General features: G+C 32.2%; 1 protein-coding gene across 1 annotated transcript in view; it reads right to left on the minus strand.

Moving 5' to 3' along the window:
* The window catches only part of LOC129231873 (phosphopentomutase-like), a 76,241-nt gene that overhangs the window by 25,222 nt on the left and 23,587 nt on the right, over positions 1 to 27,432 (minus strand). Inside the window, exons 6-9 of the mRNA XM_054866263.1 lie at positions 26,126 to 26,295; positions 21,690 to 21,873; positions 6,527 to 6,624; positions 4,827 to 4,921 (exon numbers count right to left, since the gene is read on the minus strand). Of these exons, the coding sequence (XP_054722238.1) occupies positions 4,827 to 4,921; positions 6,527 to 6,624; positions 21,690 to 21,873; positions 26,126 to 26,295 (547 nt within the window). The remainder of the gene's footprint in view (positions 1 to 4,826; positions 4,922 to 6,526; positions 6,625 to 21,689; positions 21,874 to 26,125; positions 26,296 to 27,432) is intronic.

Genomic DNA, 27,432 nt, shown 5'->3' on the forward strand with positions numbered 1-27,432 from the left:
ACGGATTAGCTTTGCGGGCCAGATGTGGTCTATGGGCTGTAGTTTGGACATTACTGGATTAGATTATAAAAATGAAAGATTCAAATAGGGTGGTTGGGGCAGGGGTGTTGTCTTGCCTCACTCTTCTTGATTGAATTAATAATTTCGGAAATTTTTTTTAAACATATTTTATGGTGAGTTATATTTTTGAGTTATTTTAGAGAAAAATAGGCATGATGATTTCAGAACAGTAGTTAGTTTTTTCTACCACATGTTTTTTTCTCTATAGGTTATATAAATGTGATGACTTTTTGGGGAGAGTACCTATCGTAGAAAGGCCTGCTGCTCTCCTATAGGCTGATATTAATCTATTTAAGTTTAAGTAGTGTTATTTACCAAAATACTATTATTACTAATTGTGACAAATTTCCATATGCTTTAATGTCAAGGCAAATATATAATTTTCAGTAAGGAATGTAAAACAACCTTGTGCTAATCAAACACACAAAATGGAAAGATTTCTGTATTATGTATGCAAAGTACATACTTGTTAGGGTAACCACACTGGTAACACGCATGCTTAAAACATCGCTCTCAGGTTAACTCAATTTTCTGAGCCTTTTAATGTATTAAGACTTATTAAACTATTTTTCTCTCATGCAACTACATCTCATCTAGTGTTTGGCTGCTTTTGGATCCGCGGAATTAGTTAATTTTATTTTTATTTGCTCAATTTCGATAGAAGGTCCGACTCCCAGTAACAGAGACCAAAAAATGTGACGATATCCAGTAACAGATAGGATGATGAAAGGATGAGTAATGGACAAAATTCCCTTTTTCTCTTCAAAATGTGAAAAAGATTTTCATTTTAAAACTAAAGCCTTATTAAATTCAAATGAACATGAAACACCAACTTTTCTCCACACACACCCCACCACTTAGCTGTAAGCCTTAGGTTCCACCGTCCAGGGGGTCCTGACCTTGTGGTGGCTGTTCATAACTTTCCACCGTCTTGAAACTACCAACTGACTCATCACTCTGATAACACTAGATGGCTGCACCATATTCATGGGCCACAGCAATATCAGTTTTACCCCCTAAAATTCTTATTTAAGTCCAAACTTATGGCAGTCTGTTACTGGACCCTTCTCTGTTACTCTGGTGCTGTTATCCTACTTATTAAAAAAATCTTTTCTTTTTCCCTTTATTTTTTTTAATGTCCCACATTTTGTGAATTGATTGCTTTGAGCTGTAGGTAGCTCATAAACTTGACGTGAACTAAAACTGAGATGATTTTTAGAATCAACGGCCAAAAGTAGTCAAACACAAGTCACAGATTTAATTGAATCTAATAACTGCTCCCTGGTATAATATGACTGCATTCATTTTCTAGCTGAGAAATTAAAAAATAGCAGCCAAAACAATTCTTCTACATTTAAAGCTTTAGAACTTAACAGAACAATAGAAACTCCTTTGCTTCAAATTATGGAGATAGATCTTTACACTACATGGATTTTTTTTTCTCTTTATAAAAAAGTTGCTCTCAACTTGGCATATTTAAGGTTATTACAGGGATGAGAGTGGTCAGAGAGCAAAAAAGAGGAAATAAAAAAAAAAAAAGAAAGAAAGAAAGAAAAAAAGTAAAATCATGTGGAAAAGAGCTGATATCTAAAACTGCATCAAAATAGCACCTGAAAGTTATGATATTCAAAAGTTCAAAAAAAAACAAAACAAAAATGCCCCAGTTTCAAAGGTAATACAATTTTTCTCCCATATTAATTCGGCAGCAATTAATATATGGCACATATTGTTCTTTAATCATGAAAATCATGAAATTCCAAACATTTTTAACAGGCTGTAAAGCCTAAACCATTTGAGATTCACCACTAATATTTTGTACACTTTTTTAAATACATTTTAAAAAGTAACCATGCCAAGTTTCATAAAAATCTGAGACTGTGGGAGTCAGACCACATTTTTTTGATTAACTTTTGCAATTTTCCAAAAATAAATTTAAGAAATAAAAATATTGTTGAAATAATTAATAAAATAATCAGATATAAGGTAGCATATCGTAAAAAACCTGTTAACATTAAAAATAATTGAAATATTTGTAGGATGCAAAAAGATTGAAATCTCAAACAAGGCATGTTGTTTTCAGCCAAGCATGTGTTTGACATTGTTGGCATGTTTCCCTAACATAAGTTTTGGCAGATATCATGGAAAATAAAGATTCGAGGGAGGGGGGGGGGGGAAATGAATAAGAAAATGGGGACATAAAATTAAGAGAAATCAGAATGTTTTCAGATTTTGAAGAAAAATATGAGAGTTAAGAGGCCTGAAAATAGCAAAAGACAAGGAAACATTTTAAAAACCAACAGAGAAAGCCGGAATTCTGGCAAAAGTCAGAAGAATTTCAGTTCTGTTATTACAATGTGACCAAATTTTAGTATGTTACGAGTAGATTTTTTGAATCCCTTAATTCTTAAAAAGCTGTGAGAAATGAGTTTGATAAGTACTTTAAAAAATAAATATTCTCAAGAATCCAATAAACTAGATTCTGTTATTTACATTTCTGAAATGCATATATTTAAGGCTTTTAGAAATTATATATTGTTACTAGAGGACAAAACAGATGTTTCATTCAAACTTTGCAAATTGTAAAGTTATAAGGATTTGATAAACTATCAAGTATTTGGACTGCTTCGTTAAAAAAAAAAAATATGTAAAAAGAAATTTTTTTAAAGATTCTTTGTGCCACAATGCATACATTTATTACAACTTGATTTATCTAATGCCCACTGAGCTTAGCCCACATGGCTTTATTGACTTTTTCCTCGCATGCCCTTAAAGGTCTTGATATATTGCATGGTATTGCATCTAGAGCAAACAAGAAATCCTGTTGCACCGTCCCCCGTATGGAAAAGAATTTAATTATCAAAAAGCTATCATTTGAAAAAAATGATAAAGGTAAAAAAAGTTCATTGAACAAACAATTGAAAGCACTCAAAGTAAAATAAACTACTTCAACTAAAATGCTTAAATACCCTTTAAAAACCCAAAACAATTTTTTACAATCATTCACCAAAAATTAAAAAGTTCATCAAATGTGCAGGAGGTACATCTGCATGTTTGAATCCATTGGGAAACCTGGAATCTTATATTTTCAAATATAAACCAAGGAGTGGCCACTACTCTTGTGTTTACCTTATATGTTTTTAAAATTTTAAACCAAAATAAAAGTTTATAGAAAACTTATTGAAATTTATCTAATATGGCCGTCACTAAAATCTGTCACTTAGAAAACTTTTAAACAATTAAGAGGCCTAAATATCAACATTTTCTTTCCAAACTTATTGTGTTCATGTTTCTTCAGGATTTGTAACCAATTTTAGAAATAAAAACGAAAGTGTTCTAAAGGAGAAAAAATGAGATCTTGAAGGATTAATTTTATCTTGTGTCAAAATTGCTAATTTCTAATCAGTTCTTTTTTAACATTATTGCACTTACTCAAGTATTTAAAAACATTTTAAAAAGTTAGTTGAACCAATTTTCACTTCTGGAAGTGTGGAAGGGAGATGGGGGGAGGGGAAGAGCAATACGCATATATGTATATATATAACATTTACCAACTTGTAAAGAAAAAATATGTTTAAAACATTATAGTCTAATTGGCAAGCTGAGGAAACTTTTAGGGACATTAGAACCACGTGAAGTAAGCTTTCTGTCAAAAAGTGTTTAAGAATCAATTTTTTGGCTAGAAAAGATTCCAAAAGGAAGCCAAAGATTGAAAACAATGTTATGCTCTCATTTGAATTTATTCAATGTAAAGAAGGTTAAATGCTATCATTTAGAGTGTTTTCAATTAATTTAGAGGTCTTAATATAAAACTTTTCACTCCAAACTTCTAGCATACACGTTTTTGGAAAATTAAGGTTAGGGTATCAGTAAAATTTTAATTTTACCCCTTTAATGCCAATATTGTGAAAAAAAAAAAAAATCTGAGCAGTAAAAGCAGTACTTAAAATTAATGTGGAAAGTTTAAAAAATGATAAGTGGTTAATTTTTGAAAAAAAAAAAAAAAAAAAAAAAAAAAAAAAACCATAGCATTTTATTCACAATAACAATAAGCAGGAATTTGGTTCAAATAATATAAAAGCGGATTTAGCAAAATTAGAATTCACGGATCTTGTTTGAACATTTATTTGTGCAGTTGAACACTACAAAAGAACCTATATTGTCAAAACTTCTTACAGAAATTTTTTCAAAAAAATTAGACCATTATATTATCCCGACACAAATTGATAACATTTCTTCTTACAACCAAGACAGCAATGCAGTTAAAAGGAAAGCTTCAAAAACTTCTTTCTGTGTTCCATCCTGTTATTCTTGCATTTTTTGACACATTGCATGCTTTGGGGTAGAAAGTCTTCAAAGTATATATGGTCCTTAATCTTAATTTTTGGAGGGTTTACATTACTGAAATGGAAATAGTATTCGCTTGAACTATCATAGTTTACTTTTGGGCGATTAAAATTCCCGACTAGTATGGAAGTCTTTCCACAAAATTCTATTGGCTATAAGTTCCTTGATTTCTTCTGATTGTTTTAAAGATATACACTCATATAAAACTTAATAGCTATCACAGTGCTACACTTACATTAACTTTATTATTGTGAAGAGAAGATTGAGTTTTGACAAACAAACATTTCGTAGATTTATTTGAATGCACCCTTTGCTTTCAATTCCAAAAACAAGTAGTTTTAAACATTAGAAAAATAGATGACATACTTCAACAATAACTGTAAGCTGACTAATGTTTTACAAAACAAAAGAAAAAAAATTACTTGGAATGATCTTCTTTTCAGCAGGGCATTTTTTCCAAAGCCATGACCCAAGCAGGGCACCAATTTCATTCCCGGAATATATATGCCAAGTTTTGCTGAAAAGAAAAATTTAATCTATAGTGAACATAAAATTCAACTTTTAGATACATATGTTTTTGCCTATATTTCTACATTCCTATTCAACACAAATTATGTAGAGTTACTGATTGCTGCACATTAAATCCATTTTTTTTGGTTGTGTCCTTCAAGCTGGCATATGAGATCTGCTAGTAAAGTATCCAACCTTTCTTTTTTTTAATGAAAACGTGACGGATATAAATCACACACACTTGCATGAGCAGAGCTTGAATCTTTCTGCCCATGTCTGAATGTTTTCACATCTCTTTACAGCTTCAGTGGCTGGCAAACAGTACTTGACATAGGAAATAAGTAGTGCTCTTATCATGTTTTTAATTTTAAGGAAAATGATGGAACTGGAGCAGGGCTACTGCATCAAGCTTTGATATAAATTGAAGGACTGATAAGAATCAACCATTTAGAAGGTCCAGATGGCTTTTGATAACTATTTTCCAGCATATTTCTTGCACTTGATTCAGACATTTTTGATGAAACACCAGATTTCTGCATTTCAACAGGTTTCTCACGTTTTTGTTGTTGCCCCTTGCAGCTTCTGGCTGTTCTCCAAACTGAGAAGGTGATTGAAAGGAGAGAGATTTCACAACAGAAGACATTAAGGTTGCACTGACAGCTGAGCTAAACTCCATTCTGAAACAAGACTTCTTGAAATGCTTCCAACAATAGTAGCACTGCTAGGAGAAGTAGGTGGAGTTCTAGTCATTACGTCCATTTCACCTTAGATGACGAAAATTCAAACCATTTGCTCTTTCACTATAAAAGTTCTATTAATTAAATACCAACGCTTTGCATTCTTAGCTAAATGATTTTATCGGTAAAACAAATTTGTGCAAAAAAAGTCTGACTATTTTATGATCTTCAGGGACCAAATTTTTTAAATGCTCATGAAACATGAAATTTGAATTGTATTTAATATTTTTAAAACAGCATGCTAAAAAGAAAACATTAAAAAAATAATACTATTTTTAAATCATACTTCTTACTTTTAATAACAGAGATAAATAACAATTCTCTTATTTAGTGTTTTATTACATCCAATTTTTAAAATATTGTTTTCAATGTTGAGTAATTTTACATGACTTTTCACTGAAATTTTTTGAAAGCTGTTAGATTTTACAATAAGGATAAAGCTTCTTGATTTTTTAACTTGAGCTGAATGATTATCAGCAGATTTTATCTAAGCAGATATTTCAGTGCATGTCTCAAAAAATGGGAACAAGAAAATTGTGGATTTTCCAGGCGTTTTTGCTCTTTAATCCAATTTTCTAGAACTTTTAAGGTCTTGAAAAAAGAAAAAGAAAAAAAAGGAAATTTAAGGACTCTTTAAAGTTTTTCAAGGCTGCATACACACCCTGTAGCACATAATTTGTAGCAGTTATTTTTTTTTATTTGTAAATGAAAAAAAAAAAAAAAAGATTGAGACACAAAAGACTTACCTGAAAGAATTTCAGAAGCATTTTTAAATTAAAAAAAAAAAATGTTATACCTTTAACTTGATGTTTTGTTCAAAATTTAAAATAGTTCACAAATAAAATACCTGTTTAATGTAGAAAATAAAAACATACTCATGAAGTTTTTCAGCAACAGCAAGTCGATCAGCATCTGGATCATTCGCTAATATCAAGCTACACTCCTTTTCATCCGAAATAGCAATAGCCATAGCCTAAAATTTTAATCAGAAAATAAAGTAATTGGTAAATTCTATTGGTCTAAAAAACATACAGTATAAAAATTAAAAATATTAAATACAAAAGCACCAACATATTCAAACTTATTTGATCATCAAACAACACTTACAACTAAAAATATATTTGCTTACTAAAAGATGAGCAATCATTGTGAACTGAAGGGAAGTGATGAGTAATTATGTTGAATGATGTAAATGTTGTGGTATGTTGAATTCCTAGCACCCATGAGAGGTGTTTTTTTAATCCTATATTATCATTCACTGCTAAATTTTCCACTTTCTGTCTTTTTACAGCACATTACTGCTACACTTGCACATTGCATAACAAGCAAACTCCTTTCATAAAGCCTTATTTAGTATTTGCTAATCCATACCCCATTGACATTGCTCAGCAATGTCTTATGCAATCAATTATTAAGTGACTGTTAATTCATGGGACCAAACTAGCATTTCATGCCAAGCAATATTTCAGACTAACAACCTTTAACTGTATGGCATTTCTGTGGTATCAAAGGTTAATAACACAAGCTGGCGATTGGACGAATGGTTTTGCGTAAGTGTTTTATCCTTAAATGAGGAAAACGTATATCAACTTTGCCACAAGTTTTTATAACTTAAAATGAATTATTTGAAAACTGAATCATTCAAAATGCTGTCCAAAAAGGATTAATTTGAAAATCATAAATCTATCTAATGAGAGAAATAGGAAAGTTTTGTCACCAAATTCTGTTGGGGTTGTCTGGCACCAGAAGAACCAAGTAAAAGGATTGATGAAGATAATTAGAGGATTTTATTGAAAAAATGCTGGACTTTTTACCTATTTAAAAAAAAAAAAAACACATGCCAGCACTGATTTGAAAACTTGAGTATATGCACTGCCATTTTTTTTTAAACTAAGATTTTGCTGTGGATTCTGATTTTAGAATGGTTACAATATCTCTGCAAGTACACAAATATGGCATGAACAAATCATATGTTTTCCCCTGGGTCTGAGGTCAACATTTTCCAAACATAGTTTGAACATGAACATATTTAATGCATGTGTTAAAAACAAAAAGATTGTAATTGTTTCTTACTTGGTATCAAAACTAGAAACAAACACTACAATTTATGTTCAGACTATTGTTCTCTAAGATTACAGTAAATTCCAGATTATATACAGGAGGCTTCTTACAATTTCTTTTATACTTTCAAAGGAACAAAAAAATGGTAATGACTAACTAATGCTGATAAATGCACCCATTTTAACCCATTCATGCCGGTTGGTACAAAAATATACCAACCGGGAAAAAAATTATAATTCGTCCTCACATGATGATATCTCCCCAATAGCTGTACATTTTACATAGTAAATAATCACAAAAAGGGAAAAAAATATGTTTACTGTATCTTTGTTGAAAACGGTCGTAACAGTAGGCTTAAAACTTGAATAAATCATAACTCCAAAAGCATTCGTCTTCCGTCAAAAAGTAAAATGCAAGTTTTGCATGTATTTTAGTAATTTCAAAAAGGTTTAAAAATTGTACCATAATTGTAACAGTGTATTTGATTCAGATATACTTTTAAAACGTTGTTTTTATCTTTGTTTCGTGTTATGAATTCTCTTTTACTTTCAATGGTCGAAAATTGTACCAACCGGCGAATATGTAGTCACTGTCTTGCTTCGGGCAAATGAAGTGTTTAATCTAAAATTTGTACAAATAAGTGATATTTTTAAAAGCTTTTTTAAGTATTTTAGTAGTGTTGTTAATTTATTATGGACGTCATGGACGCAAAAAGCTGATAAGAGGAAATTCGATTAGATTTGAATATAAGCTGTGGGTGTTATTCTCGTAATACGGACTTTTATTTTTTTCGGTACCATATTGCGTCACCTAGACGAATTGGTATAGCATAAAATATTAGTATTGGTATAGTATTTGTATAGTATATTGGTATAGTATGAAAAAATAATAAGAACCTAAGTACCAGAGGAAACGCCTGCCATTATGGGCAATTTTTTACTTTTATTCCTGTGCTAAATGATGTTCTTTCAACTTATACATTGAAAGAGTATACAAATGTATGTTCCATTGGGTTCAAGAAATGAAATGAAGAAATACACACACAATCAACCAAGAACAGCATGTGGTAATGCTGCTATAAAGATGATGCTGTAAAATGGAACGGCAGTACTGCAGTAGCAATTCCAAGCAATAAAGTATTCAGGATATGATGTGAATCAAGCAGTAAATGAGATGCTTTTGAGAAAAATAATTTTATTATTCCAATATCGTACTTATTGAAACACATAGCAAGTGCATCTGTCGGATAGACCTTTTTGATCCGTAGAAGAATACGGTATTAGAAATTGTTGCAAAAAAAAAAGGGGAGGTCACTTTTTTTGGGGCGGGGGGGGGGGGGGGGCAATTTCTGCAAAGTGCTGTAAAAGAATGGCGAATGTTCCAGACTTCTTGAAAAGAAGATTCGCTATTCATTCCGAGAAGATTGTGATGCATAAATATTCGGTTAAAAATATATTCAATTCGAAATTTTACTACATTTTTAGTATCGATTTTTCCAAGTTCATATTTCATAAAATTTTATTTTACAAAATGAACACATTTCTTTTTTCTTTTGAAATAAATGAAATTGTAATTAGAAAACTCTTTTACGTAAGTGTAAGTAATATTCTACAATTATAAGTAATTATAAGTGGTAATCAATGCAATTATTGCAATCAAACAATAAATGTAAAATTTGCAATCAAAATGTGCTCACACCATACAAACGCCGGTTGGTAGAAAAATCTACCATAAAAATAAAAATAGAAAATTTAACGGGAAAAATTAAATTTGTATATAATGCACTTACTAGACATAAAATAAATAAATACTAATAAAATTATCACAGTTTATTGTTTTTTTCGAAACCGGCATTAATGGGTTAACTCAACAAATTCAAAATCTATTTTTAGACAATACTATTTCTTTCTCCCTGTCTTTTCTAATGATATCAAACCTTCCTAAATCCTTGAATGACTTTCAATGGTAAACTACTTACAGCTTTAGAACGATACTACTTACCGATTTTTAGATATACACTACCTTATGCATGTAAACAAGTGACCAGGCCAGGTTTGTTTGCAAAAATTTCCCCTTCCCAGTATGTTTTAGGTGAGATACTTTTTACTTCCTTTTACAAAAAAGGAAGTACTGTATTCACGAAAAATGTTCGCTCAAAAATCGGCCTTAATTTCCATTTTGCTCACCCCCCGAATGAATGTTGAGTTTTTTTTCGACCCGTCCACATGTAGATATATGCCTAGGAACTTATAGACACCAGAAATATAAATTTTGACGATCCCCGAGTTAATTACAACCAATTTTCTTGTGACGTCTGTATGTACATATGTATGTGTGTATATATCTCTCATACCTCAAAAACGGTATATCCTAGAAAGATGAAATTTGGTACGCAGACTCCTAGTGGGGTCTAGTTGTGCACCTTCCCTTTTGGTAGCATTTGGATGTTCCTAAGGGGGTTTTTACACCTTTTTTGGGGGAAATCATTGCTAATTTCAATGCTAACTCAAGTGGTGTTATAATTTGTCAAACACTTGGTGATATATCGGCAAGCTTTTTGTCGCCAAGTTTTGTCGTCAACTTGGCGAAAAATTTGGCGATTTTTTTTTAATTTTTTAAGTCTGGTTTTAATTTGGCCAATGTTGGTGATATTTAAAGAGTTAACCACTGAATCACATTAAAATGCCAATAAAAGGGGAAAAAATTTGTGTAAAACCTTTTTTTTTTTTTTTTTTTGCTTTGTTAGCATAAAATATTATTTTATTTTATTTTTATTCTCGGTCCACAGCCGATAATTTAAAGAAAATAATTTAAAGTTAAGTGTACCTACTTTAAGCCCAGTCTGGTAAAAGTAGAACCTGTCAACTAGTTGGTGCTAACACTTCAATCGACGATTCCCCCACGCCATAATTAATGGCGACTGTTTACTGAAATCATTGGAGATTGCATGTCTCGATGTGTCGATTCAGAAAAGTTGAGTTGTCACCTGATCGACTCGAATTAATTCCACTCGTTGACCGCACGTGCTATGGAGAGGAGTACGAATATTCGCGGCAGTGGAATATGCAAATGAGTGATGATCAAAGTAGAAGTTAGTGTGGTGACGTCATCGAGGCATGGAATCTCATTGGTTGATAAAACATATATATTGTGGCGAGTGGCAGCAAGCGATCACTCTCGTCTTCTCTTCTCTCAACGATCCCCAGTTGTTGTGTTTGATCGTGAAGCCTAGTCCGGCTCACGTGTGGGGGGGTTTTTTCCCCGCGATGCTAGCGGGGGTTTTTTTGGTATGTGATATTTAATCTTCCAAGTCCTGGAATTAGTGAGTCCAGGTGAAGAACCAGTTGTGTTGTGTCCGGCCAATTAAAATGTCGGGGAAGTGTGTTCCACGTGTCTACCTGTGATGCTCACCGATCTACGAATTGTGTAATGCTGCCTGTTCAGTATGGACATTCCTGAAGTGTGATTCGGCGGACCTTTTGTGAGTCTTCAAGCTGATCCTTCGGAGTGGCAAGCGATTGCATCGACATTTTGGTGACATTTTTCTTTATTTTCTGGAACCACTTTTGTTATGATATTTTGGGGGTGTATTTTATGGGGATGTTATTCTAGTCATATTTAATAAATGTATTTTTCTGAAACATGTTTTTTGCTTGTCTCCAACTTGACATTACACGGCCAGTTAATGTTGGCTTAGTTTAAATATCTTAACTTTTGGATTTTAACCTTAACCTAAATTTATGCCAACAGAGTGGTAGCAGAGCGTGGTCGAATGTCATTTTAGTTGGAGACAAATTTGCAAAAGTTTTCAGAATAATGGAACGGGACTATCGAAACATTAAGAAACTAATTAGAGATGAAGATTAGAGATGAAATCAAGAGTTGTTTCCGTAGTTTCGAAGGACAATTTTTACGAGAACTGAAACCTATTAAAGAAGAAATTGGTGAACTAAAAAAATCCCTGGATTTCTGCAATAAATCGTCTGAAGAAATGAACAGTAAACTTATCGGTATAGTCGATGAAATAAAACAAGTTAGAGAAGAAAATAGAAAATTGGTGCTGGAAAATAGAACATTGAACGATAAGATAGAAAGCATCGAACGGGAATTAGATGCAATCGAACTTCGATCGAAAGAAAACAACATTGAAATTAACAACTATCCTGAGGAAAAAGGAGAGAATCTGAATGATATAATTGGAAAGATGGCTACTGAGTTGCATCTAGAAGAAAAAGGTGAAATAATTAACATGCACCGAGTTCCAACGCAAAGTAAAAATAGAATAAAACCAATTATAGTGAGATTTAAGGATATTCTCACACGTAATACATGGCTCAGAGCTACCAAAGATAATAAAAATTTAACCACGACCATGATTAACAGTAAATTTGAAGAACAAAAGATTTTTATCAATGAACATGTTACAAGAAAGGTTAAGGAATTACATTTTATAGCCAGAAAATTCAAGAGTGAAAATGATTATAAATTTGTTTGGATGAAAGGAGGAAAGGTCTTTCTTCGAAAAAGTGAGAATGATAGAGTAATACAGGTAAGGAGGAAAGAGGACTTGGATAAATTGAGAAATAATTCAAACCAGTTTTTGTGCGATGGAAGACCACGATATTAAGAGAGGTGAACGTGTGTTCATGGATTATGATTCAATTGAAAAAATCACTGAACTAAATAACGTGGACGAAGCAGAGACATTTCTTATAAAAGACAATACAGCGGTATTAAACATTTATCATCTGAACATAAGGAGCATAAGGCAAAATTTAGATGAACTCTTGATAACAATTGAAAATATGGATATAGATATTTTGTTATTAAGTGAAATATGGATTAAGGAATGTGAAATTGATAATTATAATCTTAAGGGGTATAACAAACTTTATAATACAAGAGAAAGAAATAGATCAGGGGGAGTCATAGCTTATATTAAAGAGAAACACTACTTTTCTGATCAGAGTATTTTAATGAATACTGCTGAGGCATTATACTTGTATAATAAGGAACTTGATTTTTTTATAGTTTTTATTTACAGGGCTATTGAATGTAGTATAAATGATTATATATTAGAACTTGAACAAAAGGTTAAAGGAATTGTATGTAAAAACATTTTGTATATTGGTGACATAAACATTGATACTTTACAGAATAACACGACAACAAATGATTATATTAATACTATGTACACTATGGGTTTCAAGCAATATGTTGATATACCAACTAGGTGTAATGACCTAAGCTCATCCTGTATTGATCATGTCTTTTATAAATGTAATTACAGAATAGATAGAGCAGTAACAGCTGCAGTACATAAAACAACAATAACCGATCACTATGCATTACTAGTAAAAATTGATAACAAAAAATTATTAGAAAAACATTTGAAACGTAATCGGAGTAGCGAGCAAATAATTAAAACATGCATCGATTATAGAACTTTTGAACAGGATATTAAAGAAATTAATTTCTCTAGCTTAATAGATGAAAACATGGAGATAAATGAGATTTATAACACTTTTATCAGTAAAATTAAGGAACTCATGGAAAAAAACAAGAAGATAAAAAAAGCTAATAAATTAAAAAAACAATGGATTACACAAGAGTTGGTAAATATGATCAATAAAGAAGAAAAATTATATAATAAAACAAAACAATTTCCTTATAATAAGGAATATAAAAATAATTATAAAGAATACAATAAATTAAAAAAGTTGATTAAAAAAGAAAAAGAGGTTTTTTTTCATAAAAAATTTGTCCATGCTGGAAAAGACGGAAGAAAACAATGGAATATTATTAAAGATATTACAGGGATTAAGAATAAGAATTCCATCGATGTAGATAATAGCAATGAACTAGTTGAAAAATTTAATGACTTTTTTATAAATTGTTGTGTGGAAATAAACGGCGATTAAGCATCAAACTATGATAATAACATAACACACCAAACAAATTCTATGTATATTTACCCAATGGAAATAAGTAAGGTTAAAAATATTATTGATAATATGCAAAATGACAAAACACCGGGACATGACGGAATTACAAGTAATGCACTTAAGATAATTGCTAAGTATCATATAGAAATTGTGACAAAAATCATCAATATTAGTCTACAAAGGGGGGAATTCATAGAAGATCTAAAAAAAGCAATAATTACACCGATACACAAATCAGGTGCTAAAGATGACTGTAATAATTTCAGACCTATCTCAGTTCTACCAATATTCTCTAAATTATTGGAAAAATGTTATAGCTCTCAGTTGATGAATTTCTTAGAAAAATATGATTTTTTCCATAACGCACAATACGGATTTAGGCAAAACAGAAATACTGAAAAAGCTGTATTAAAATTAGCAGGTGAAATTTATGCGAACATTAACGAAAACTATGAAACTTCAGCAGTATTCTTGGATTTACGTAAAGCATTTGACAGTGTAAGCATAAAGATTTTGATAAAAAAGTTATACAATGTTGGAATAAGAGGAATACCTTACAAATGGATATTATCCTATCTCACGGACAGAAAACAAGCAACAAAACTAAATAACTGTATAAGCAAATATAAAACAACAAAAACCGGAGTCCCTCAGGGATCAATTTTAGGTCCATTACTTTTTTAATATATATTAATGACATGTCATACATTAAATTATACGGTACAATTACTCTATATGCAGATGATACAGCATTAACATATTCTGCAAAGAGCATTAATGATATAAAAAACCAAATGGAACTTGATTTAACTGCTATAAATAAATGGTTAACTGACAATATGTTATCTCTTAATATAAATAAAACAAAATACATAAAGTTTGATTTAAAAAAGAATGGAATTAATAAAATTGATTTACGCATAAAATATCACGAACCAACATGTGACAGCACAAATAACTGTAACTGCCCTACCATAGAAAGAGTCGAAAATATAAATTATTTAGGTATAACTTTTAGTGAAAATTTAAAATGGAAATGCCATACTGATAAACTTGTGAATAAGTTAAGAGGTAGAATACATTGGCTCTATCTATTGAGAAATATAGTTGGGAAAAAGTTTCTTAGATGTTTATTTTACGCTTGGATTAACTCAATAATTACGTATGGTATTTGTGCATGGGGAGGCGATTATGAAACAAATCTTACCAATTTAAATAGAACTTATGCAAAAATTTTGAAAATAATTTATGGAGCTAAACAAGAACTTAATAAAAACGATACTATTTTACAAAAGTCAGAGAATATCTATAATATCAGAGAAATATATGCACAGAGAATATTGTATTTTTTGCATAACAACAATAACTGGTTTGAAATTAATGAAAAACAATATAATACTCGAATTTCAGGTAAACAATATAAAGTTATAAAACCAAATAAAACGATTATTAAAAAACAATTCTTTTACTTGGCACCGCGGCTGTTTAATGAACTAACGGAAGATGTTAGGAATGAGAAGAACTTTAAAAAATATAAAAAAGGGGTCAATGAATATATACAAAATAATGACATTGTATCAACAATTAACTTTTAGCTGATAAAATATACTGACTTGCCAACCGGGGGGGGGATTTTGTATTGTAATTTTTATACTATTGAATGTTTCAATGCGAGTTATTGTGTTTTTTTTTTCTCTGGAGTCAAACAGTCCAATAATTGTTCTGTGTAAAATTTTTACTACTTGTGTAAAATTAATTTGTAAATATTTCTGTTAATGCATATTTGTGTTTGTACTCCATACTAAATCAATTAAAAAACACTGCGGACAGTGCCTTTGGCGCTCTTTAGTGTTAAATTTAATACTAACTTGTGTTGAACTATAGTCAAGATTTTCTTAATGTTTTGTTATGAAGTTTGTAATTTATGTTTTATAATTTGTACTTTCCTTTTTTAATTTTGCTTACTGTTATGTATGTGTATTTTGTTTGTTAATAAATTTTATCTTATTTTTGTTTTGTTAATAACTTAACTCCTGCAATTGGGCAACATGGTCGAAAAATATGAAAATGGTACTGATAGAAACAGATTTATGGGAATTAACCCAAACAAAATTAGAAGAAGGTATTTCGGCAGAAATAAAGAAACGGAGGGGCCAAGCAGTGGCGATTATTTACCTCAACATAGAGGATGAGTTAAAACAACTAATAGATGATTTAGACAATCCATATGCTGTATGGACGTCATTGAAATTGAATTTTGAACCTCCGTCTTTAGCCCGTGTTGCCGGATTGTGGGAGGAGTTTTTTTCTAGCAGAATTAATGAAAAAGAAACTATTGGAATGTTCGCGGCTCGATTGAAGTGTTTGCTCCGACAGTTGGAGGAGAATGGCTATAAAATGGATGAGAAATTAAAGGGATTTCAACTAATACGTAGTTTAGATCAAAATTTTAGGGGAATAGTACAAAATATTTATAGATGGGATGAAAGGAAATTTAACTTTTCAAATGTTTTGGATGAACTTTTGGCAGAAGAGGGGAGATTAAAATTTTTAGGAAATGAAAATTTTGGAAATAGTAGTTCAGGTGTTAATGCTTTTTCTGTTCAAAATAAACACCAGACTGGGCGGAAAGTTGAAAATGTAAATAAATTTGAAACGAGAGTTTGCTTCACATGTGGGAAAAAGGGGCATATTTCGGCTAGGTGTTGGAGCAGAAAACCAAATAATCAAAATAAAGGTAATCGTAATTTTTCCAAACAAAGTAATCCCCCTAAGGCTGGAATGTTTTGCACCATCAGTAAAGTATCAGGGGTACAGGCCAACAACACAAATTTGAAGGAGGAAATACCAGTATTTTTACTGGATACAGGTGCCACGGCACATTTCTGTAAAGATAGGGACCTATTTTGTGAATTGAGGCCTGTTAAAAATACAAAAATGGAAGTAGCTGTGGGCAATGTAAATAGTCAAGTCGAGGGGGTAGGGAAAATTGTTTTCGAAATTAAAACAGATGGTAAGCTAGTAACCATCACATTGAATGAGGTCTATTATGCTCCAACACTTAGACGAAATTTGCTTCCCGGATCCAGGATAGACAGTCTTGGTTTTTCATTAAGGTGGTATCCTGGTAAAATATGTATTTTTAATAATGATGGTATCAAACTTTTTTCTGCATTTTTAATTGATAAATTGTACTTTGTAAAACCCACCTCATTTTTAAGTAATCAAAGTAGTGACTCACCACCAAATGTAAATGTAACCGAGGTCAAAGGATTAGACCTGGAGTTGTGGCATGAACGGTTTTGCCATATTAATTATGACAGTATCTTGGAAACTGAAAAGAAAAACTGTGTCAAAGGACTTAATATAAAAAGTAGAAACCGGCCAGATTGTGAGCCTTGTATTATTGCAAAGAAAAGAAGGTGTTCATTTAAGCCCACTCCAGGGATAAGGTCTAAAAGACAACTTGAGCTTCTTTTCATGGATCTAGCAGGGCCATTTCCGGTGGAGTCACTAGGGGGGAAAAGATATATTTTTTCCATAATTGATGATTTCTCAAGGAAGTCCACTATTTACTTTCTAAAGTCAAAAGATGAAGCTTTTGGATATTTCCTTAGATACCAGAGGCATGTAGAGAGAGCCCTCAACAAGAAAATTTTGGCCATAAGGTCTGATAATGGGAGGGAATTCACAAATTCTAATTTTGAGACCCACTTAATTAAAGAAGGCATCAGCATAGAAAGAACCAACCCTTATACTCCCGAACAGAACGGGGTAGTAGAAAGATACAATTTGACATTAATGAATGGGGTTAGGGCAATGCTGAAAGACTCTGGACTAAGGGAAGAATTTTGGGCGGAAGCCGCCTTATGCTTCGATTATGTCAGGAATAGAACAGTCCTAAAAGAAAGGGGGAAAACCCCATTTGAGCTGTTCTGGGGAAACAAGCCCTCAGTAAGGCATTTTCGGAGGTTTGGATGTATTGCCTACAGAGGCATGCCAAAACAAAATCTAAAGAAATTTGACTCGAGAAGTAAGAAAGGCATAATGGTGGGCTACGCAACCCAAGCAAAAGGGTACAGAATTTGGGACCCAGAGCTAAAGAAAATTTTTGAAACTATCAATGTGGACTTCAGAGAAAATTTAATTTGGGGGAAATGAAACTTGAATGGGAATGTAGACAATGATGATGATTATTCTTTTATTAAACCTATTAGTGAAGTTCTCTTAGATAAAGAGATAGATGAAAGAAAGGCTCCCACCCCTTGTGAGGAAATTGAATGGGTGAGGGATGCAGTAAAAAGAAAGAAAGGGGACTGTACTGATATCTACTACTATGAAAAGGGAAATAAAACCAGGTTAAGGTCACCCAATGATGTAGAAAAATATTGTAAGAAGAATAACATTGTTTACAATCCTGAACTATTTGATTTCAAAAGTAAAAATGTACCTTATAATCCTTTGTTTGATATTTTTAATTCCCCTAAGGAACAAATGGAACCCGAGCCAGAGGCAAATTTGTCGGAAGTGCTAATTCCCCAAAACTATAATCAATGCTTGAAAACCCCAGAAGTAAAACATTGGCAAGAAGCCATGTCAGAAGAAATGAAAGTGATTCAAGAAAGGGGGGTGTGGCAGTTAGTTCCCCAGCCAGTCGGTAAACCAGTACTTGGTAATAAGTGGGTCTATGACTTGAAGAGAAATGCAAAAGGGGAAATTGCCAGGTTTAAAAGCAGATTGGTTGCGATGGGAAACAGGCAGGTGGCAGGAGAATCGTATTCTCAGGTTTTCTCCCCAGTTATCAATTTCTCCCTGATCAGAATGTTTTTCTCAATTCTGGTGATATTCCTGGGTTGGAGCCATTTTCAATTAGACGTAAAAAACGCATATCTTTATGCTGATTTGCATGAAGAAATCTATATGCGACAACCACAGGGTTTTGTAATCCCGGGAAAAGAAGACTGGGTATGCCGTCTAAAGAAATCGCTATATGGTCTCCATCAATCGGGGAGAAATTGGTACTTGGAAATTGATAGGGTTCTCCAAGGTCTGAATTTTTTGAAATTTAAATGTAGTAACTGTGTTTATACAAGAAACAGAAATGAGTTTTTATTGATGTATGTAGATGATATAATAATTTTTGGAAAAAATGAAATCATAATTCAGGAAACAATTCAGGATTTATCAAAACATTACGATATTAAAGAATTAGGGAGAACTAAAAAATTATTGGGGGTAGAATTTGAAGAAATCAATGGGGGAATTTTTATACACCAAAATTCTTACATTAAGACAGTTTGTGAAAATTTTGAAAAGTATCAATACCCATACTCGACCCTCCCAATAGCGAAAGGTACAATTTTGTCTTTAGGTGATTGTCCAAAAACGGACCAAGAAATAAAAGAAATGGAGAAAGTACCTTATCGCAATTTATTGGGATGTTTGTCCTATATAGCAGGGAAAACTAGACCGGATATTGCCTATACAGTTAATCTATTATCACAATTTCAAGCAAATCCGGGTAAAAGACATTGGCAGTGTTTATTAAGACTTTTAGGTTATTTAAAATATACAAATTATTATAAATTAAGTCTATCTGCAATAAATGAAATTAAAATCAATGGTTTTTCTGACTCAGACTATGCTGCAAATAGGGACGATAGGATTTCGATGGGGGGAATTATTATTTACATTGACAAAGTACCTATTATCTGGCGAACATTTAAACAAAAGTGTGTTTCATTGTCCACCATGGAAGCTGAGTATATCTCTTTGACAGAAGCCGCAAAAGAGGTGGTGTGGTTAAAAAGAATTTTAGAAGAAACATCACATTTTGAAATAGCTGGATATAAATTTAACGGGTCTGTAATTAATTGTGACAATATAGCTGCAATAGAATTTTCAAATTCCCCTATAGAAAATTCCAGAACAAAGCATATTGATGTCAGATATCATTTTTTGAGAAACTTAGTAGAGGAAAATACATTTGAATTAAAATATGTGAAAAGCGCAGAAAATCCTGCGGATACGTTTACCAAGCCTCTGACTCGGGGTACATTGAAAAAAATGTGCAAACTCATTTTTGGTAATTATGAAAATGTAAAAGTTTAATATTCAAGTGTGTAAATTTTTTCAATGTTTCTCAAAAGTGTTTAAAAATTTTTTTTAATTGTTGTTTGGAATATGTCAGTTTTCATGTCGTTTGAAGTGTATCGTGCTGTGTGACCGAGAAGGGGGGAATTTGTTAGCATAAAATATTATTTTATTTTATTTTTATTCTCGGTCCACAGCCGATAATTTAAAGAAAATAATTTAAAGTTAAGTGTACCTACTTTAAGCCCAGTCTGGTAAAAGTAGAACCTGTCAACTAGTTGGTGCTAACACTTCAATCGACGATTCCCCCACGCCATAATTAATGGCGACTGTTTACTGAAATCATTGGAGATTGCATGTCTCGATGTGTCGATTCAGAAAAGTTGAGTTGTCACCTGATCGACTCGAATTAATTCCACTCGTTGACCGCACGTGCTATGGAGAGGAGTACGAATATTCGCGGCAGTGGAATATGCAAATGAGTGATGATCAAAGTAGAAGTTAGTGTGGTGACGTCATCGAGGCATGGAATCTCATTGGTTGATAAAACATATATATTGTGGCGAGTGGCAGCAAGCGATCACTCTCGTCTTCTCTTCTCTCAACGATCCCCAGTTGTTGTGTTTGATCGTGAAGCCTAGTCCGGCTCACGTGTGGGGGGGTTTTTTTGGTATGTGATATTTAATCTTCCAAGTCCTGGAATTAGTGAGTCCAGGTGAAGAACCAGTTGTGTTGTGTCCGGCCAATTAAAATGTCGGGGAAGTGTGTTCCACGTGTCTACCTGTGATGCTCACCGATCTACGAATTGTGTAATGCTGCCTGTTCAGTATGGACATTCCTGAAGTGTGATTCGGCGGACCTTTTGTGAGTCTTCAAGCTGATCCTTCGGAGTGGCAAGCGATTGCATCGACATTTTGGTGACATTTTTCTTTATTTTCTGGAACCACTTTTGTTATGATATTTTGGGGGTGTATTTTATGGGGATGTTATTCTAGTCATATTTAATAAATGTATTTTTCTGAAACATGTTTTTTGCTTGTCTCCAACTTGACATTACACGGCCAGTTAATGTTGGCTTAGTTTAAATATCTTAACTTTTGGATTTTAACCTTAACCTAAATTTATGCCAACATGCTTTAGTTCGCAAGAAACTAGGAGTGAAAACATTTAGTGTTTCCTTGCTTACTCCAAGGCACTATTATCATTAAATTAGCATAAAAGGAAGTTATGTGATGCACACATCAGCTCGTTTAGCTTTGTTTTCATACACTGTCATAATTTTAGCTATAGTTTAAGGTATTACAAACACTAATATTGTTTTTTACCTATTGTGCAGATTATTCGCGGATTCTCTTACTTGAAGTTACTGTGCCACCCTATCCCGTGAATAACCAGGATTTTGCTATACCAGTACAGCAGCAATACAGATATCTAAATTCAGCATAATTGCACCATTAACAAAATATTTCACAATTTTTCCGCTCATTGCCATGAACCGTTTTTTTCATAAAAGATGATATTGAAATCAACAGAATTCCTGATAATCATTATGGGGGAAACTTATTGGAAAAATAGAATCATACAACTTAAAAGCACAAATTATTTTTCTATGAACTGTAGTGACTAAACAGAATGTTCTACAAAAGAAATTCAGTACTACAAAATGCATAGCACCATTTTTTCTATTTAAAATCATCTGTATTATTTGAACAATAAATTAATTACTTTACATAAATACCCACATGAAAAGCTAAAATAATTAGTTAAATCAATGCTTGTTAAACATAGAATATTATTTTTAAATCCCTAAAAAAAAAAAAAAAAAAACTAAAATATAAAATATTACACATACATTACATTTGCATTTTATATAAAAAAAAACCTACAAAAAATTGAATACAATTAAATTTATTAAAGAAATAATGATTTATTGTCATACCAGACAGTCTTTCTCTTCCGGATTTGGAAATTTTACAGTTGGGAAGTCACCATCTGGGTGCATTTGGGATGGAACAGGAAACCATTTATAATATCCTGATTTCTGCAAAGCTTTTTTTAAGAATGGATGGCCTACACCATGCAAGGCAGTAGTTGTTATTTTTATTGCAGTGTGTGATAAACATCTAAAATAGAGGGAGGAGGGGAACAAAAATTACAGAAAAATTCAGAATTAATTTTTTGATTCACTATTAGACATACAATTTAATATCAACATTAAAGTTTGTTTTTAAAATGCAGAGTTGATTTTCACTTTCTGAAATGGGAATGTTGCCACTTTAGTAAGATTTCACTTAAATAAGATTTTGAATTAAATGGAATAAAATGAATCCAAAATTACCAAGTATAACTTAAATTAAGACCAGAATTTTTTTTCTCTCTCTTTTTTCTAGATTTTAGAAGTTTTATTTTTCATTACTAGCTTCTACATTAATCATTTTGATTTGATAGTATGTTCATAGTTACCCTACGGATATAAAACTAAAAGTTTTAAGAATACTTATCATGTAATTTTATTTTGAGAGCATATTGAAACTTCTGGCCAAAAAGAGAGAAATCATAAGTAATTCATTAATCAGGTCAGTGGTGGAGATTCAGGGGAGGGGGGGGGGGCAACCGCTCCCCTCCTTCGCACCTTTTTATAGTTCATTTATTTTCTTTCAATTTAGAAACCAAACTAGAAATTATAAGAAAAGCAGAACTGTCAAAACTTTTAGATCATAATTATTTGCTTTACTTAGTACATCGGTTTAAGAAACATTATTTAGCACAAGCAATAACTTTTAGTTTATGTGTTCATAGTATAGATATGAGTAAACCAATTGTTTAACTAAAACAAGCCATACTTGCTTAATGAAATTATTACCAAGTGTTTGTGACATCTCAAAATATTTTGGGGTAAATAATGTAAGTCTAATTCATGCCTAAGTGTTTTTTTGGGAAAAGTTACTGTACATAATTCATCAAAAACTTAAGAAAAACATGAGCTAAGCTATTAAATTTGCATCAATTACCACTCATATGCTCTAAAAACCATCCTTAGCAAAATTTTGTACTTTTTGTCCTCTTTTTTTTGCTGCAGCTAAAAATATAGATTCTAATTGTCGTTTTTTTTGCCCCCCCCCCTTTTCTGTCTCAATCGCTGCCTCTGAATCAGGTAATTAATTGTACTAGTGTTCGCCCAGTGGTCGAAATTCGACCATATTCATAAATGAATATTTGAGAAAACTTGTATGAATTTAACTATTTGCAACATTTTTTTTCCTACTCTTACTCATGTTTACTTCACATCTGGAAACATACAGTTTCTATATGTACACACAATACCAAACAGTAATAATTTATTCCAATTTAGCTTTTTGACTGTTAATCTCAAAATAAATAAATAAAAGGGGATATTTCGGTAATGGGGTCATTTTCAAAATTTTAGAAGTATTTTTTTCTGAAAGAGCATGATTAAAACATGGGTTTTAACCACTTTTTAAATAATTTGATAAATATTAATATTTTTTAACACTAATTTTGTTGGCAAAAGCCATTTTTTGGTTCTTGGAGAGATTCGTAAAAAGCTTGAATGTATTTTGAATTGCTTAAAACTTACCTGTAAATTCGAACCTATCCGAGAAAAATAGATTCCCGGTCTTAAAAGACGTAAATATCCGGCGAAAGTATAGAAATCCCCAAGTGACTAAACACCCAACAAATCAATCACGTGTTTCGCCCATCGGCGGACATGACGTCAGGCCTCAAGAGTTGAGGATCTTTTTGCTGAAAGCAGTGAAGATAATTTAAAAATAGCAACAGTTAAAATAGTAGCTGTGTTGAGTTGCTTTGAGATGCAAATTTTGATGACGTCACGTCATTGTGTCGGGGTAACAGTGATGGTTTAAATAAAAAGTCAATCAATCAATCGATCTCTTATGATTTGCTTCTGTTCTGCAGACGGTTTGTTTTGATGTGAGCATGTGAGCTCTGGTTGATTTGTCCATGCAGGGGACGTGGAAGTTTATTAAAGAAATGTGAAAATAAAATTCGTTTTGCCTGCTAGAAGTGCAGGAAGAGTTCTAAAACAGTACCCTATGTTTGGAAGGCGGTTTTGTGAAAATAAAAATTAGAAAGAAAGAGTTGAAATATTGAGAATTAGGCTTAACAGGACCGGAGGATCCAAAGCTGCTCATCCTAGGTTCCGAGCTGGTCGGACGGTACGGGTTCAGTGTGGGGTGAGGCATCTCTTTGACTGTGTGTCCCCTATTAGGGTGAGGTTACCTCTAATAGAGTGTGTCCTCTACTACTGAATGTTCTCCTGTTTGGCATAGAAACCAGGTAAATAATTTCCTATGCCGCATATGGTGAGGAGTCCTCTACTGTGGCATGGCTGTGCCTGGAATGCAGTGACCGTTGACAGAGGATGGTCTATCGTCCACGAGTGGACGTGTTTTTTTCAACTCAAAAGTTCATCCTATTGGTGGATGTGGCCTTCATGTTTTGTGTGCCAAGTGCTTGTTTTTGATCTCTCTCCCCTTTGTCACAAAGTATCACACTTCACCATACCCCCTCTTCCCTTTGCCACATGTCACACTGTTTTTCATAAACGTTCTTATCAAAAAAGGCTTGATGTCACATTCTCCATATTGTATGTCCATCTTGCCATTTATTTCCTCCCCTTGTCACGAATGGTTACAACACAAAAGAAACACACCCACCAAAGGATTTTTCCCAAAAATAACATGCAAGAGACCAAATTATTTGAAGATGAAGGACTTTTAGGCAATTAAAGGAGGTGTATCGTGCATTGTTAACAGTACCACCGACCTGCATGAATTCAGAAAGAGTATTTTCAACAGTTGGAAAGTTGAGCACTAAATGAGAGGCTTAGAGACAAATCAGTTGGTGCATTTTTTTTTTACTATTATTGATTTTTTATTATGACATTTGTTCCATCATTTTATGTTTGTTCACAATACATTTTCATAAATAACACAATTTTTGTACAAAATTATGAGATGTGACAACGAAACAATACGTTTTCAAGCAGCTTTCGAGAAATTTCAAATACGGGTATTAATACGGTGATACCGGTATTCCGGTATTCCGGTATCACGTTTTAAAAATACCGAATACTGGTATTGAATTTTTGGTCCGGTATTGTAATCCCTACTTACCCCATTTGGCTGATGATGATGAGCTATCCTACATGAGAATGGATGAGAGCGACAGTAGCAATGACAATGATGACTTACAATGTGGCATTTGTGAAGAATTTTATTGATTGCGACAAACATAGTAAAACTTGATTAAGATGCATAGGAAGTGTTCTCACAGGGTTAATGAAAAATTAACAAATGTAATAGAAAGAGACTAAGTTAGTATTTCCTAAAATTATAGCTTGTTAACCCACTATATGTTTCATAAAATGAATGGAAATGCATGAAAATATAATTAAATTTGTTCCTGATTTATTTCTTTGATTTTCCTACACTTTTTATGCAGACAATATGAACTGTGGGCAGTATTAGGAACATATTTTTTGAAACTGAAAAACTCAATTGTTCAGCTACTTTTAAAATACAGGTCCAACATGCTAATGATATAGAAATTTTATTGCATGCATATTTTGTTACACAATACCACAATAATTTCAGACCAATTTTACTTTTTTTCTAAATATTTATACTTTTTAAAAGCAGATTATCCTTAGGGTCATTCCACACAATTTTGCCAAACAAGGGTTTGCCGGACCATAGTTAATGTTTTCCGTATTTTTCATGATGAAAAATTTAGAGAAAAGATCTAACTTAATTTTTTCTTAAGTCATAGTGAGTCAAAAACCACGGGCTAGCCCGTTTGTGCAAAATTTAATGCTTTACTAAATGCCCTATAATTCTTAAACTAGTCGAGATATGCTAAAAATTTCAAAACTACAGAAATCTGTGAAAGGTTTCTAGCCTAACAATATCAATTTGGTGTTTTATCAGTATAAAAAAAAAGCTATGAGTAATGTCTAAAACAAGGTGAAATAATAAGCAAACTGAGTTTTTGAAAGGGAATATCTCATGAAAAGAAAGGAGATAAGACAGATTTTTTTTTTTTTACAAATAATATTTCAATATACAAACATAATCTTCAAAAATAAATTGGGCTATTTTCTCACTTTGCTTTTGAAGTATAACATTTCTAAATTTAAAACTTTTCAAAAATCCTCTTTTTGACAGCTCATAACTTGAAAGAAGAAAGCTGCATTTACCTGAGTTTTTCCAAGATTTCGATATGTAATGTTTACAATCTGCTAATTTCATTCTGTTACTCAAATAAGTAAATAAGTAAATCATGTTACACTGTTTTAAACATTTTGAGCTTTAGATTCAAAAGAATACTTACTTAGTATTTACTGAACTAATTAAATCTTCAAAATACAAATGATCCATGTCAGCTAAAGGATCATGTAAGAAAGTAGATGTATGAATAAGCAATTTATCCTTGCTAGTAATATTCACCACAAGATTTTTCAATATACTTTTCTGAATTCTTTCAGCAAATTCGGGTAAAATCTGTAAGAGTGGAAAAAAATACCTTAAATTTCAGCTTTATCACACAAGCAAAGAGGTTGTTTAAGTGCTTCTAAGAATGCACCAATTGATAAGTGTAGAATGTTTAAGTACCAATCAATGAGCCATTTTGCCGATTATTTATAATCAACCTAATTTTGACATTTAATCGGCAGAAAAAAAATATTTTTCAAAAGAAATTTTTTAACACATAACTTCAACAAGAAACTATGTTGAATAAATTTGCAATGAATGAAAAGAACCACAAATTTGCAATAAATAAAAAGAACTTTCAACACATATCCATATCAAATCAATATTAATCTCATCCTAGGTCCCCCTCCCCCTCTTTTCACATTACCTGCCTTGCAGCTACTTTTTGTTTTTTCGTTATTGATGTCATTTCTTTTTATCTTTTGAAGGACAAAAATCTAACAGAAATAAACAAATGTGTACATGATCCCACAACACATCCTCCTTTTATATATTTCCAAACAATAAATAAAAAGCCTCCTAATTCTTTAGTTCTTTTTCTTAAAGAAAATCAGGATCACTTCCACAGTTTATGTTCTGGTACCCTCACATCAGCGCTTGATGACATATTCCCCCCCCCCCCCCCCCAGTTATTTTGTTAATTCCAACTATACATATGAATACATCATTCATTTTCATTGGTCTTTAAATTATTAATAAGTATCATTTGATTTTAAAAACAAATCTGTACATACTTTATTTTTTATTACAAACTGAGAGTCTGAAGTAATGTTATTTATTTATTTATTCTATTTTGAATAAATATACACATGTATACAATGTTGCAACATTTTTCATATGTTGATACTTTTCTCCTTAACTCGCGAGAGCTCGCACGGGGTCGTAAACGGCCCCAGCCATTTTTTGTTTCCATTTCTTGGAATTTCATGGACAGATAAAGAAATCATTTTTTGAGTAGCTGGGACTGTGTCCTTGATTGATGTGTGGGTGTGGTTGGAATTTTCTTATCTCCTTTCAATTCTTTTAAACAAGGAGGTATTTGAGAGTGGGGTCTTTTTCGACCCCGCGCGAGTACTGACGTCAGTAAAATTCTGGAAACGGAACAGGTGTTTGGAATTATTTCCAATGCAATGCATTCAATGAATT

The sequence above is a fragment of the Uloborus diversus genome, chromosome 10 (genome assembly GCF_026930045.1).
Source record: "Uloborus diversus isolate 005 chromosome 10, Udiv.v.3.1, whole genome shotgun sequence".
Taxonomy (NCBI): domain Eukaryota; kingdom Metazoa; phylum Arthropoda; class Arachnida; order Araneae; family Uloboridae; genus Uloborus; species Uloborus diversus.